The 16025-nt window shown below is 40.8% G+C and overlaps 1 protein-coding gene across 9 annotated transcripts in view; it reads left to right on the top strand.

The window, feature by feature from the left end:
- The window catches only part of astn1 (astrotactin 1), a 439026-nt gene that overhangs the window by 379300 nt on the left and 43701 nt on the right, over nucleotides 1-16025 (top strand). For all 9 annotated transcript variants that reach the window (XM_084912727.1, XM_084912726.1, XM_084912725.1 and 6 more), the window contains 3 exons: nucleotides 1070-1359; nucleotides 3646-3779; nucleotides 4573-4724. In XM_084912727.1, coding sequence (XP_084768853.1) covers nucleotides 1070-1359; nucleotides 3646-3779; nucleotides 4573-4724 — 576 coding nt within the window. The remainder of the gene's footprint in view (nucleotides 1-1069; nucleotides 1360-3645; nucleotides 3780-4572; nucleotides 4725-16025) is intronic.

Here is a 16025-nt window from a genome sequence, read left to right as displayed (position 1 = left end):
ATCTGAACTCTGGGTGGATGCTGTCTATTTGTCTCAAACGTTTGTGTCTCATTTCAAAAGAATGACAACAAAATGTTAGAAGGAATCCAGAAGCCTAGGTGGAAATATAAATCTTTCTCTAATGATCAGGTGAAATAAATATGATTTTTAGATTTTCCCTCAATTTTTCCATATTATCATTTGATGCTGGGATGCTCTTTAAACTCTTATTTACTTAATGATGTTGTATCCTCCTTTGCTGGGAACCAGCTGGAGAATTAGGTCCACCGGCTTTTCATCTCAGTGTATCCAAATTCTAAAATAATGTTGTAAAGTCTCCATCTGTAGATAGATAGAAACGCAGTAAAAAAGTAAGGAAATGTGTGTTTGGTTGATTATTTCTTTGTTATAAAAATGCTTCTGGGCAATAAATCTTATACCGTTGGAAAGCCTGTTGACTTCACCTTAAATGATGCTACAATTGTGGGTTGAGCAGCAAAGTTCAGCCCAAAGATAAAGAGCACTCATTTAGACTCTTATGTTATCTGATTGTAATGATGTATTTAAGGGTTTTTTCTCCAATGCCACAGACTAAGTAGAGAAATTAAGTCAATAATAGTCATATTATTACAACACGTCATCCTTTGATATAACCGTGGTCAGTGTTTACTTGCTATGAAACATAAAAGTCTTGTAGCTGCATTTGTAGCTCAAATATTTACACTCCTGCTCATGCATTGTGCGTGTGATGCAGAAAGACTACAGCCTCTCTAGAAGGGCGGTATGGGAATGTGGGAACACATTACTGCTTTGTGCCTTTGCCTGCTGCCGCAGAAGGAAAAAAATCTCCCAGTTCAGCTTTTTTCATTCCCTTAATCCCTAATCTCATTACCGTAAACATGTGACATCACCATCTATGTATCTTATGCACACGGCTATTTTTAATAATATTCTGAATAAAAGTTCTTTGGAATGACTTTTGTGTTTTTTTGATTTGATTTTGGCGTGATTAACCTTCTTTTGATTTTGTTAAGCTCTGGAGAAACGACAGTTGATTAGTGACACAGTTCCCTTCTTTCTGTATATTCAGGTAACTCACCTTCAGAGGAGTCCGAGGAGCGCGACAAGGAGCGCGACAAGGAGCCCCGGACGCTGACCTACCCTGCGTACATTGCCAGTCTGCTGGACAGTGGAGCAAAGCGCATGGCAGCCGGAGTCCGCATGGACTGCAGCAGCCAAGGCCAGTGCCCACGGTCCTGCCACCTCTGCCACATGAGCCCAAGGGCAGCACAAGGGCGGCAGCAGTCTGAGCCGGTGCTGCTGCAGATTACCAAGGCTACACCTATTTATGAGCTGGTATCCAACAATGAGACCTACCAGGTGTGTACAGTGTTTTTGGTGTTTGGTCTTTAATACTTAAACTACACAAATTTATTCTTCACACCCTCTAAATTGAAGGCGGTGCCTTCTTGAAATCCATTCCCTGTGCAGCATTCAAGAACACATTTATTATGCAGTGTCCTTGTGATCCTAAAGGCTTCATTAGGAAACAGGTTATGGAAACAGAAATCCTCAGAAAGAAGCATTTCCCTTCCAGGATGTCACGCCTTTCTTTGCTTGTGCCATAAACTGCCTTATTGCGCTGTGCCTTATTTGACTCCATCAATACTGTACATCAATAGTGCTTCTACTGCTCCAGCAGGGTCAATACAGTGCTACTCCTGCGGTGTCAGGCCTTTATCCTTAAGCTCAGTCAGACAGAGAGTCTGGTTAGAGTCTGCTACAGCTTGACTGTGCAGGTATGTGTGCGGAAAAGTTCAATTGTAAAAGTACTTTTTAACTCTTCCCTGTAGTTACCAATATTGCCTTTACTCTAGTGCTATGCAATATTGCAAATTTTGGTATTGATCCAATATCAAGTAAATACTGGGCCGGTATTGCCAACACTTTTAACCTATAAAGGCTGCTTATGTAGGGGAGAGCAGTGTGTGAGATAATGAGTTAACAAAACATACCTTTCAGCTTAAAACTGTTTTTTTTGTGACCTGTATAATAAATATTCCTGTCTCTGCAGGACTTCAGGTCAGCTTCTGTTGTTTACATATCCTGATGCTATAAATAATATGGACGTGACAATCAACATAAAAAGATTCAAATGTTTTTCATAGTGCATGGTTGAGATGCTTTTTTTAATTACCAAAAAATTATTAACACATGCTGAACGTGCAGAATGAAAAGAATTCTATTGTGCTAGTATTAATCTGACACCATTAAGAGCATTGCACCAATATTTAGATCTACCCACCTCCACCTTTTGCATTTTTACTCTGAAAGTTTTATGAGCCTTTCAGGTTTTCCACATTTTCTACAGCATTCTGGCAAAGTACGTAATACCAGTTTTTTATGTAATGTTAAAATGTGAAACATTGTCCCTGCCTGGGTTCTATATCCCCAACACTGTGAGACGTCTGGAGGTCTGACAGGGGTTCGGTTGTCTTTTGATAAAATCTCAGTGGGATGTTTCATTAAGTAGTAGCCACTCCAGTCCACCGTTCCTAAAAGCACAGAGTTCTGTATCCATGTTATCCTCCTGTAAGGTTCCTCCTCACCAGTGAACACTGGGTTCTTGATTTCCTGTCTGACCAAAGCCTGTTTGTCTCTGATTGTTCATGTTTGGCTTTGCGCCCCCATGAAGTGTTGGGGCTTTGAACCTTGTTGTGTCTCACTGAATATTGACAGCTCTGTCAGCCACAGACACTCTCTCATTTATTGTGGCACATTATATAAACAGGTGCTTGCTTTTCCTAATGTCCAGTGAATTCAGTTCATCACAGAGGGGTATGATTGTAGGGGAGGAAATTAATAAAACACTCTTAAATTCTGTTTCTGATCATGCAGATTTGTCTGCCGATTGATGTGGGGGGGGGATAGCAGAATTTTTCTTAAGAGGAGTGTGAAAAAAAGAAAAGTGGATAATTTAAGAACGAATAAAAATGTTGTTTATGCTTTGACCTGATCTGAATGTTGAATAAACGCAGGTTCAAAATTCTTATTTCATTGTTTTTGGTCCCTTAGAGGTGGAGAGATAAATTGAGGTTTTGCTGAGAGTACTCTGGATAGCTCTATCTCTTTGTCAGCCTATAAACCAGAAAATACTGTCAACAATCACAAAAAGTTTTCTGTAACTCGGGCTGTGAATGATATACAAACAACCCCCTCAGAATGCAGACAGAATAAAAGTGAAAAATTGTGCGTTACTGAAGTAGAAACAGGCGGATCGAACTGAAAAGTCTTTAAATTTATGTAGAACAAAATGTTGCATGTTTTATTGGGATCTAATAGATATAACCGTGGAACTTCCCCTTCCTGATTACTTTTTAACGCAGTGTTTTATGTTTTTTACATGTTTTTATGTTTTACCTCATTAGACAAACTCCAATTTGCAATAATTTGCAATGTCCAGTGGAGAAAGTGTAGTAAATTAAATAACTTAATGCATATTTGATACATTTTCTTGTATTGGTTAAAGACACCCACTTAGGTAATCAAATTTACAGTTCCTGGTATACAAATCGTGAAGTAGAAAAGTTTATGTGAGAAAACAGCTGTAAAATTACAGGTGTTCATGTGTGTTTATCTCTGCCCTCTCACTGTTTCTTATCATAGGCTCTTCAGGAGGCAATGATGAGCATGCTGTGGTGCTCAGGCAAAGGCGATGTTATCGATGACTGGTGTCGATGTGATTCCAGCGCTTTTGGCACAGACGGACTGCCCACCTGCGCCCCACTTCCTCAGCCCATGTTAGTAAAACCTGTATTTTTCCCCTTACATGGATTGTGGTAAATACAGTCAATTGTTTCACAGGCAGAAATCGTTCTCCTGCTTCAGCGGATTTGTGTGCATGCAGTGTTTTATTGCAACATTACTGTGGTCAGTGCGTTTGTTCTCCGGCTCGGTTTGGGTGCTCTAATCCAGCGGTCCCCAACCCCCGGGCCTCGGACCGGTACCGGTCCGTGAGTCGTTTGGTACCGGGCCGCGAGAGTTGAGGCTCAGGTGTGAAATGTATAGTTTTCAGGGTTTTTATCGGTTTTCAGCGTTATTTTGTTATCGTTTTTATCGTTTACTCGGTTTTCCTGGGTCTTTTCACGTGTGTTATGAATAAACCTTCTTTTTTTCGGTACCGGTACTAGTTTTATTTTGTTGTATTTATCCGCGACACCTTAAAGGCCGGTCCGTGAAAATATTGTCGGGCATAAACCGGTCCGTGGCGCAAAAAAGGTTGGGGACCGCTGCTCTAATCGATCCGCTGAGCTGCCATTCATCGATTTCTTGGCATAAAACTTGTGTGCACAATGTTTTCAGTGACATAACTGCAGAAGAGAGCACCAGAGTCAGTCAGACATTAGCGGATAAATGACTATATTTTCTGTTGACAGAGGTGTTTGTGACAGTGCAGAACATGTTTTCAGTTGGATTGCAGTTGACAGAACAAGAAGGATAATGTTAGCTGTCAATTACAGTAATGAGGCCAGTGTGCTGAAAACATCTTTCAGTAAGTGGTGCGCTTGTATATCTCTGTCATTCTGTTGCCAGGCTTAAACTGTCTTACGCCTACGAACCCAGCAGCTCATTGGTCATCATGGAGTGGAACCACACGGAGCCCCCAATCGGTGTGAGGATTGTTGATTACCTCATCAGCCAGGAGAAGGTGACAGAGAGAACCGACCACTCTAAAGTTGAGACAGGTGCGTCAGTCGAACACAACATATGTCAAGAGTTTGACCATGAATAGCAAAGCCTACGAGATGGGAAATTGCACCATGTGCTATGGTGCTAGTTAGCAAACACCTTTAGGTAACATGAATCACAAAGATATTCATCCTAATATTCCCTGCTTTACTTTTATAGAACAAAGGTTTACAGGTGAATTAATAGTACACTGCAGTGAAAATGTATTTGGCACCTTCCTGAAAGTTAACCTGAGTAAATACAAAATGCAGTATTTAAATGAGGATTTGCCCTTTGCTAAATCACGAGTTAATATTTTTTGGAAAGCTGAATTTATCGTCACTTGCCGAACCCAGGCCAGTTGAATCAAAGACAAAATGACAAACTGAAGTAAACTAAAAGAATCCAAAAACCACCAGATCACCACAGTCTAAAGCAGTGGTTCTCAAACTTGTCACATCATTCCCCACATGGCAGGAAGAAATATTTTCACGCCCCATCTAAAGGAAACAATGACAGAAAAGCCGAGCTGCAACTTTCTTTAGATAATAAACGAATTCACAATGAATCCTTCAGTAATTTTTGTTTAAAACAAACAAATCTCATTTCAAACAACTATTTGTAACTTTTGTTACTAGACTGCTTCATTAGTCTGCACCACCTCTTCAAAAAAGCAACAAGTTAAACAGAATGCGAACATTGCCAGACATGGAAAAATGAAAAAAAAAGAAATCCAGAAACTTGTGAACAGAGATGAAAAATAAATAATTTAGTGAGAGTTTAATGCGTTTCACGCTTAGTGGCTGCAGTCAGCCTATTTTGACTGTAGAGCTGTGGCGGGGGGTGGACTGCGGCGCGGCTACGGGGGATTTGGACGGACCTGAGCGGCATCCGCAATCATGCCAAAGTAGGTATCCCCGACAGAATTTGTTTCCTTGCGCCGGGAGCATTCGCTGGGCAGGGAGAGCGGATCCAGTTGGCGCCGCCTCCACTGCAACCAGCTAGACGTGGAAGTAATGAACTGTTTTAGTGAAAACGTGAAAAATGAATGTTACTGTTACTAATTACTGTTCAGTTTGTGGGTGACAACAGAAAATGATACATTTATTGTTCTCACGTGTTATCGGACAGGATTATTTCAATAAAGCAAGGAGATTTTGACTGATAATTATTTGTATTCTTCTGTAACTGTACAGAGCTAAAACCTCCAAAATGTCAGGAGTAGTGGGTCATTATAAGAAGTGTTTGTGAACTAAAAATCAAGAATGTGGGATGTTGTTTGTCCGTGACTTGGACAGCCCAGTGTTTGCTCCCGACGCAGGGGAAACAAATTCCGTCGGGGGTACCTACCTTGGCACGACACATGTTCGCACTTCTCAGTACACTTCTTTATTGCAGCTGTGGACTTACACATGCGGCTGCAGCTTTTCAGCGGATGCAGAGCAGATGTGCATATTATTAGCGAACTGCCGCAAATTTCTTGGTTCTGCCGTAAAAGTGATTCAGATGTTAAACATTGGTTCCACATGACTTTTCTGCCAGGTGACTTGCGCCCCACCTGTCACAACTTTGCGCCCCGCCACACACTTTAAGAACCACTGGCCTAAAGAAACAGGTGGGAAACAAAGTCACTGACATCTGTCAGTCTGGAAAGAGTTACAAAGCCACTTTTTAGGCTTTGGGACTCCAGTAAATCAAATCAAATCAAAATTTATTTATATAGCACATATTAAAACAACAGTGTTGACCATAGTGCTTCACAGTCAATAAAAACATGAGACAGTTAAAACAAACAATAAAAGAGGACAACAAACAATAGGTAACAACGCAACAAGCTAAAACAGCCAACTAGACAGAATCAAAAGCCAAAGTAAAAAAAAACAAGTTTTAAGACGTAATTTAACAGACTGGATAGACTCGGCAGTGCGAATATGAACGGGGAGGTTATTCCAGAGTCTGGGTGCCACGGATGCAAAGGCCCGGTCGCCTCTCGACTTCATTCGAGTCCTAGGTTGTGCTAGGAGCCTATGGTTGGACGATCTAAGTGCCCTGTTGGGATTGTATGAATGGAGTAAATCAGAAAGATAACTGGGCGCTAAATTATTCAAAATATTAAAAGTGAACAAAAGAATTTTAAAATCTATACGATATTTAACAGGGAGCCAATGTAATTTGGCTAAAATTGGAGTTATGTGTTCATGAATTCTCGTACCTGTTAAAAGACGCGCAGCTGCATTTTGAATTAACTGGAGCCGGCAAAGAGAGGAGTGTTGGAGACCCGAGTAGAGGGAGTTACAGTAGTCCAATCTGGATGTAATAAATGCGTGAATAAGTTTTTCAAGGTCCTTTAAAGGAAGGAACGGCTTTGCTTTGGAAATCTGACGCAACTGGTAAAAGCTGTTTTTTACCACAGTGGACACCTGTTTCTCGAGTTTAAAAGAGCCATCCAGGAACACTCCGAGGTTTCTTACAGTGGACGAAAGATGGCTAGCGAGAGGGCCTAGGGCATCAGCTAACTGGTCTAGCGGAGTGTGACTACCAAAGACTATGATTTCGGTCTTATTCTCGTTCAATGTAAGAAAATTATGTGATAACCAAATTTTAACTTCATGCAAACAGTTGAACAGAGGTTGCAAAGAAGCAGTCACATCGGATTTCAAAGGTAAATAAATCTGGATATCATCAGCATAACAGTGAAAGGAGATGTTGTATTTACTAAAAATTAATCCCAAGGGCAACATGTACAAAGAGAAAAGAGCAGGACTGAGCACGGACCCTTGAGGCACACCACAATAAATAGGGACAGAAGCCGAGGAGTGTTGCCCCATAGCAACAGAGAACGACCTCTCTGAGAGATAGGATTTAAACCAAGATAAAACCGTACCTTTGAGACCAACAACATGTTCCAGTCTTGATAGAAGAATGTTGTGGTTAACCGTGTCAAAAGCAGCAGACAAGTCAAGTAAAACTAAGACCACAGAATATCCAGAATCAACAGTTAAAAGAAGATCATTAAAAACTCTAAGTAAGGCTGTCTCTGTGCTGTGGCGAGGTTTAAAACCAGACTGAAACTTTCCGTTAATACCATTTGCATCTAAAAAGGCCTGTAGTTGTTTTAGAACTACCTTTTCCAATATTTTGGAAATAAAAGGGAGTTTAGAGATCGGCCTGTAGTTGGTGAGACCAATTAGGTCAAGATTTTTCTTTTTCATAATAGGTTGCACAACAGCATGCTTAAAGACAGACGGTACACAACCTGATGACAATGATGCATTCAGCAGAGATAAGATACAAGGACCAATAACATGTAAAGCTTCCTTAAAGAAACGAGAAGGAAGAATATCATGCGGGGAACCAGAGATTTTGAGATGATCAATTATATCTTTTAAAGCAGAATAAGACACTGGCTCAAACTGTTGAAAGACAGTCAAGCATTCAGAGGCTGGAACTGGGTCTAAAACTGATGATGGATGAGATGGATAAGAAGCCCTTAGAGCTGAGATTTTATCAGAGAAATACTTTAAGAATTTATCACAAAGAGCAGGGGAAGCATCCCTATAAGTGGTAGTGCGAGGGTTTATCACAGAATTAAAAGTATTAAAAAGTGCTCGGGGGTTGTGGCTATTAGTCATAATAATGCTAGACAAAAAGGCAGATTTGGCAGCTTTAACAGACTTTTGATACTTAGATAGACAATTATGGAGGATGTCCAGAGAGACGTGGAGTTTGTCTTTCCTCCATTTTCTTTCAGCACGACGACATTCACGCCTAAGGGCGCGAGTAGTATCATTTAGCCAGGGTTGTGAGGATTTGGCACGTTTAATTCTCAGAGGTGCCACAGAGTTAAGGATGTCAGCGCATGTAGTATAAAAGAGGTTAGCAAGCTCATCCGCTGATAAGACCCCATTACAGTTAGCATCAGAGAGGGGAGAGTCAAGGAAAGCATCAATGAAGTGGGCGATAGACTGGGAGTTAATCGTGCGCGATTGCCGCACAGGACCATCACTGTTCAAGTCCACAGCGCTCGCTACAGTATTAAACAAAACCGGAAAGTGATCTGAAATCCCAGAGTCCTCTATGTCCGTGATGCAAATATCCAGACCATAAGATAGTACCAAATCAAGTATATGACCTTTAGTGTGAGTTGGTTCACTTACCCACTGGGTGAAATTGAGGGTGCTAATAAGAGCGAGGAAATCCTTAGCTAGCGAACTGTCCTCACAGCAAACATGAATGTTGAAGTCACCAACAATTAATATACGGTCATAACGTGGCACTAGGCTCCCCAGTAGATCAGCAAATTCTGGAAGAAAATCCTTAATAAGTTTCGGGGGACGATACACCACAGCGCAGAGGATGGAGGGGATGCAGTTCACTTCCAATAACTGCACCTCGAAACTGCGGTACAGAACAGGTGGCAGCTGCCGACATCGAAGTTTGTTTTTAAAAACTGAAGCTAGCCCTCCACCTCTTCCAGTGGTCCGGGGTGAGCTAATAAAAGCATAGTCAGGTGGGAGCAGCTCCGAGAAGGGAAAAAGTTCACCGGGGCGAAGCCAAGTTCCAGTCCCGACGATAGAATAAGGTCATTTAAAATAAAAGTCTTATTCGTCAGTGACCTTGTATTTAATAAGGCCATACGGAGAGTGGTCACACTGTTACTGGTAGGAGAACGCCGCAGCAGGCGAAGGTTGCCGAGATTCGCGCCTCCTCTGGAGGACCGCACCCAGCACCGACCGGGTGGAAGATCAGCTGGGAGGTCCAGGTAACCATAAGGTCCAACAGGGCGAATCCAGCGATGACAGAACAGTCTGAAGTTAGCATGGTCTCGGAGGGCAGGAATAGATGACAAAATGTTTGTAGAATAGCGATCATTTATTGCAACATAGGACTTTAAAAGGGCCTTGATACGAACACGGATGCCGCCACGTTTACCCCGTCTCCGTGAACATTTCCTTTGAGAGAAGGTAGATGGTAAGTGGCGGAGGTGATCAGGAAAGTCCTTCGAAAGCGGAGGAGGATTGTCAGATCTCCATTTAAAATCTTGTGTCTGGTAGTCCAAAGGCCGGAGATTCAAAAGAATTTGGCGATCATAGACAAGTAACGTGGAGACATCAGAGCAGCACATAGAAAGAAGGACAATAAACAACAAACAAAAACGGAGGAGACGGCTTGCTGTGAACACTGGCGCCATCTTGGAAGAGTAAACTCCGATGAGAGCCATTATCCATAAATGGAGAAAACTTGGAACAGTGGTGAACCTTCCCAGGAGTGGCCGATCTACCAAAATTACTCCAAGAGCATATCGACAACTCATCCAGGAGGTCACAAAAGATCCCAGAGTTCATGATTCAACAATAACAAAGAGACTGGGCAAAAGTGGCATCCGTGGGAGAATTCCAAGGTGAAAACCATCGCTGAGCAAAGACAACACAAAGGCTCGTCTCCAAAGAACATCCTGATTATCCCCAGAACCTTTTGGAAAATATTCTGTTGACTGACGAGACTAGTGTTAATGTTTTTGGAAGGTGTGAGCCCCGTTATATCTTCTGTAAAACTAACACAGCATTTCATAAAAACAACATCATACCAACAGTCAGACATTTGGTCTGGGGCTTTTTGCTGCTTCAGCATTTGGATGACTAGTCGTAATTGATGGAAGCATAAATTCTACTGTACCAAAAAATCCTAAAGCCATCAGTTGATGCCCTGAGGTTTGAATGCACTTCGGTTCGGTTCAGAAAACTAAAAAATAAAGGTGGTTGAGTGGACTAGTCCTTTGGCATGATCTTAAACAGCCTGAAAACTGTCCAACATGGCTGAATCATAACAATTCTGGAAAAATGTTTGGGCCAAAATTCCTCTACAGCAATATTAAAGACTGTGAAATGTGAACCTAACCATAAGTCCACCAATTTAGCTGCACCACATGGCCATAATTTGTGTGGAAGAAACCCTGGTTTAGAGATCAAAAGAAAGAAATATCATCAAGCTGCAGAAAACACTATTTCCAGAAAAAGGTGCTTTCCATGGCAAATGTACGGTGGCCCTGAGAGGCCAAATGGACTGCAACTTCAGAAAACACTTGCAAAAAGAAAAATGCTGCAAAAAGAAAAACACTTGCAAAAAGAAAAATGCTGCAAAAAGAAAAACACTTGCAAAAAGAAAAATGCTGCAAAAAGAAAAACGCTGCAAAAAGAAAAACGCTGCAAAAAGAAAAACGCTGCAAAAGCACACAAAGCACAACGGAAATAGGAAAAAAGACAACGGAAATGTTTCTGGGGAGACAATAACCGGACGGACCAGTTGCACGAACCAAAACATGCTAACAAGTGCACTGGGACTGGGAGACACTTCAAAGAAGTGGAAGTGGAGCGGCCAAAGAGTAAACTTTCAAAAGTAAGTTCTGAATATTATGTCACTTTTTATGTGCAAATGTTTAATAATGAGGAACATTAAAACATTACTGTTGGCCACATGCCGGCAAAGTTATGTGACATTAGCGATGTTTGTACTTTCAGCATTTACTTTGTTTTAAAGCCTTTACTTTATACGCCGTTAGATAGTCGACCTTAATCTTACAGAGAATGTGATGATTTTGTGGATAATTAAAGTCAGTCATATATCCACAAACACAACAGGCTGAAAGTCAGTGATGCTGCTCGGTTTGCAGTCCTGAATATCATGGCACAAGCAGGATTCACTGCACTGTTAATGTTAGCTATGTTATATTGCTGCCTCTGTTCGGTGGTGTCGAGCCAAACGGACTTTAACGTGTGTTTGAACGAGCTGACGGTTCACTCGTTAAGCTGAAAGAAAGATGCTTTAATCACAGCAGTCACACATGTGTCCACTGGACCATCTGGGAACTCTTCTTGTTTAGCACTCGTAATAACACAAACACTAAATCCTCCTGTTTGTAGCAGTGTGTACACCTGAGACTGTCACCTGTCTGTCTGTCCTGCACTCTCTCTCTGTTTCTTTCTCTCTGATTGTGGAATAAAAGTATGAACATGTGTTTATAAGTTACACTTGTGTTTGAATCCTGCAGCTTATCACACATTTGATTTCCATGTGTGACAACTGCAAGTGTCCAGAGTGAGGACAGACTGAGGGACCCACTGCTGCACATCATCTGTGAGGCTTTGCACCCCTGATGATCCACCAGGACAAACTCAGCAGTGTGTGAGGAAGAGGAGGAGGAAGAGCCAGCAGCAGCTGACAGATGGAGAGAATAGACAGACTGTTCCCTGTTTGTGAAGGACTGCTAGGAAAGTTTAACATAACAAATTGTCTGTCCTGAATCAGTCTTATTAGGTAATGTTTAAATAATTTTATCATTCCAGTGTTTTCAGTGTGGGAGAAAGTACTCAGGGCCTTCAAGTTACACACTATGAAAGGCAGCAACAAGTTTAATATTCAGAAACCTAAAGTATGTATCAGCAGCAGAATGGACCTAAAAATAAATGTTTGTTTCAGTTCTATGAAGCTTTGAGTATTTTGGATCAGTAGCTGCTGTGTTTGTTGCATCATATTGCTGTAATTGTTTATATGCTTTATGTATTCTGAGGTAAGTTGAGCTATAGTGTTACATCATATTCTATAAGGATGTTATGTGTTTGTGTACTTTCTGCCCAGTTTGACCCATTTAACAGAAGTCAGCCTGTTTAAGGCTCTGATATCTATTCTGTATGACTTACAGCAGTTATGACATGGTCTGATTTTCTCACCCAATAAAGGAATATTTCATATATCAGTCTACTCTTCATTCTATCAGACACAGTTATCACAGCTCGTACATTTGCTTTTTCTACACATATTGAGCCAAATTTAGTAATGCCAACATATTAAAAGAACAATATTTGTCTCTTATATATAATACATCTATATATACACTGTCACAGATACTTGTCTTTAAGTGAAGATTTAAGGTGATAGGAAATATAAATAAATGCAACTTGAATCTTTACTGAAGCTCAGTTTTTGGCACAGAGTTCATGTTCACTGCTGTAATAACTAATAATGATTAATATAATATTGGCCATATTATATTTACATTACCAAAGTGAGATGACTTTAGTCTCATGAACAACATTAGCTAATTGTTATTTACTAGCTAATCTTAAGTGACTGTTCAGCACAGAAATGAAGCCCAAAAATCATGTTTTACTGTCCTGTGGTCTCAGCCTCAGATACTTATCAAATCACACAGAGCTCATGTAGAAACAAATGAACAAAAGATTTTCTCCTTCATTTCTGTCAAACAAAGCTGTATGAAACATTTCCAGCTGTTAGTATCATGGTTGCTAGGCAACCTGGGCAGCGCAACGGAGGCTAGACCGTCCCATCTCACAAGCCTACAAGCCTCACACTTCCGGCCTCAGCGGTCTTTGAGTGCGGCCCTTGAGGACCGTTAAGGCTGCGTACTGTAACGCTGAAACAGTCCCTGAATTGGGATACAGCCATACATACATGTTTTGGTTCGTGCAACTGGTCCGTCCGGTTATTGTCTCCCCAGAAACATTTCCGTTGTCTTTTTTCCTATTTCCGTTGTGCTTTGTGTGCTTTTGCAGCATTTTTCTTTTTGCAGCATTTTTCTTTTTGCAGCATTTTTCTTTTTGCAGCGTTTTTCTTTTTGCAGCATTTTTCTTTTTGCAAGTGTTTTTCTTTTTGCAGCGTTTTTCTTTTTGCAAGTGTTTTTCTTTTTGCAAGTGTTTTCTGAAGTTGCAGTCCGTTTGGCCTCTCAGGGCCACCGTACAAATGTTTATCCTGTTAAACAGTTTGACAAAAATGTTCCATTCAAAAATGCTTTAACCATTAATAATAATCTAAGTCAAAGTCTATTTAGGTTTGTCAGCACTAACAGTACAAAGATATCCTTTTGAGCGCTCTACCTTTGTGCAGTCTTAAAAATCACTCTTAGTTGTTATACAAATAATTGACTTGTAATTTATAATGGCACCACAAGATGGTGTACACTAGTAATAACAATGGAATTATGTGTAATTTGTTCAGAAGCCTGATTTCAGGACATTTACTTGTGTCTACACAGCTGTGGCTGTTTTGGACACACTGTTGTTTAACTAGCCAGATGGCAGCTAGAGGCATTAAAGCTGCTTCAGTCTGCTTTACCTCTCACGTATACTGAGAATATATCAACATCAACATGCTACATTAGAATGAAACTACAGTACACACACTTAAGCTTTACAACAAAGGTTAGTCGCCTCTTTCTCCAAGCAGCTTTCATTAGTCCCTTAAAATGATTTCTGTTTGTTTTCACTGTTTAATCCGTAAGGATTCAGTGATTTACTTCAGAGGAAGTCAGTGAAGCAGCTACATGAGCAGCAGGAGTGTGTGTGGCTCTGTCATCCATAACAGAGAGCACAGCTTATTTGGCTGGCCCTATATGAGTAGAAGCTGGCAAAACAGGGGCGGTTTATTTAAGCAGTAATGACCCAATCCATAACGGAGACTGTTAGGGTTCCCTGTGAGCACCAAAGTTTGTTGTAGCTTAATGAGAGAATAAACTGTATTTGTCAGACCAGAGAGGATCATTAATCAATACTGCGGGTTCAGAAGGGAGTGGAAAGTGTTTTCTTTATTAGTGGTATTAAAGAGAATGTGAGCTATAGTTTCGGCACTAATGGTTCGTGGCTATAAAAGATTGCATTTAGTCTCTATTTCAAGGCTTCTTCTTTAGACTGCAACTCAGTCTTGCAGCACGGTCGATCTAATGTGAGCGCTCTGTACATTTTACAGTTTATTGAAGGTAGCGAGAGGTGCTTGTGTCTGTCTGTCCTGCTCTCTCGTATTGGAACGTTACAATGCTGTATCTTTTTATTGATCGGTGAATCGCGATGGACCCTGATCACAGGATTTTCTTTAGCGCTATCGGAAAAACATGGTTGCTGTAGCTGTATTATTGCAGCTAATACTTAATGCTATTACTTTACTAGTTTGCACAATTTACCATGTTAAGCATGAAAATATAGAGACTCTTTTCATCCATGCAAATGTACAACCTGCTGTGAGTTTAGATTAGTTTTGAGGTTGAACGTCATCAGGCAGCAGATGCAGCAGCACCAAAGACAGCAGAGGTGCACATTCTGGACAGATGAAGATTGTGGGGAATTAAAATTAGTTTAGCTGAGGACGAGACACGCATTCATAACAGCAGCTACACTCTGTTGTCATGGGATGATAATTTGTGTACTGCAGCAGAGACAGGTCCAGCAGTCTGAATTAAATCCCAGCGGTTGGTGGCTCGAGCGCTCGTGAAAAAACCACAACAATAAACAGCAATCAAGAAAGTACATATCAGTGCCCCAACTACATGTAAAGAAATTCAAATATACAGCGACAGGAAATCATAAATCTATTCCAATATCCTCAATAAACAGACTGAAAATGCCATTTTACTTTTTCAGTGCCTCGGTTGTTTTCTGTAGTTATATTTGTACCACGCAATCATGAATTTTCTTGTGAGTTTTGTATTTTTCCATCCATCCATCTATTTTCTTATCCGGGTCAGGGTTTGTACTTGTATGAAAAACTACTTTCACAGCACTTCCCTGCTTCAAGCTGAAGTATAGATTGAGTCAGTGCAGCTGAAACAAACTGCTGATGTCCGTGAATTCAGTTCAGACATCGGCTGATACAGAGATAAAGAAGAGAGATCATACCCCAAACAAGATGCTAATCTAGCACGCTGACTTATGGCAATGTTTCTTATGGAAGTTAGCGGTGTAACACAGAACCTGTGCCACAGGAATGTTTCACTCTTTGGATTATTACAGTCATGCTCAGGTTTTCCAGTTTATAGTTTATCTTGCTCTTTCTAAATCAATTGATGCTTGTTTCTGTGGTGTATTGTCAGCCATTCTCATTAAAGTAATAGAGATGACTTTTTTCACACAAGATAATATCTTTTGTATCCACTCAGCTCCACTAGCACCACATGGGGATAATTTCTTCAGGTTTTCCAGCCAGCTCCATAGCTAATCAGTGGCACTGTCTAGACCCTTAAGGATGGCATAGATAATATGCTTTGTTCTCGCTGGTGTAACAGACTCTAGTCTCTCATTAATTGCTTCAAAACAAACTCACAAACAGCATTTGCCCAGGAGGTTTAATCCATCACTGCAAAACTGAAGCAGAAAATAAATTGATCAGACTTTCTTGCTCGCTGCCTGAAGTCCCGTTTTGTTTAGTGTCTGCTTGCAGAAAAGCATGACACTGCACTGTTAAAAGAGCTGAGTTTACAAATACTCCGCTTAAACCACTGGAGCAGTCTTTGAGGGTACTTCCTATGTCTAATA

This window comes from Perissodus microlepis, chromosome 18, assembly GCF_051167445.1.
Source record: "Perissodus microlepis isolate ML-2025 ecotype Zambia chromosome 18, ASM5116744v1, whole genome shotgun sequence".
NCBI classification, from domain to species: domain Eukaryota; kingdom Metazoa; phylum Chordata; class Actinopteri; order Cichliformes; family Cichlidae; genus Perissodus; species Perissodus microlepis.
The sequence above is the reverse complement of the archived record's forward strand: the minus strand, read 5'-3'. Positions and strand labels throughout refer to the sequence as shown.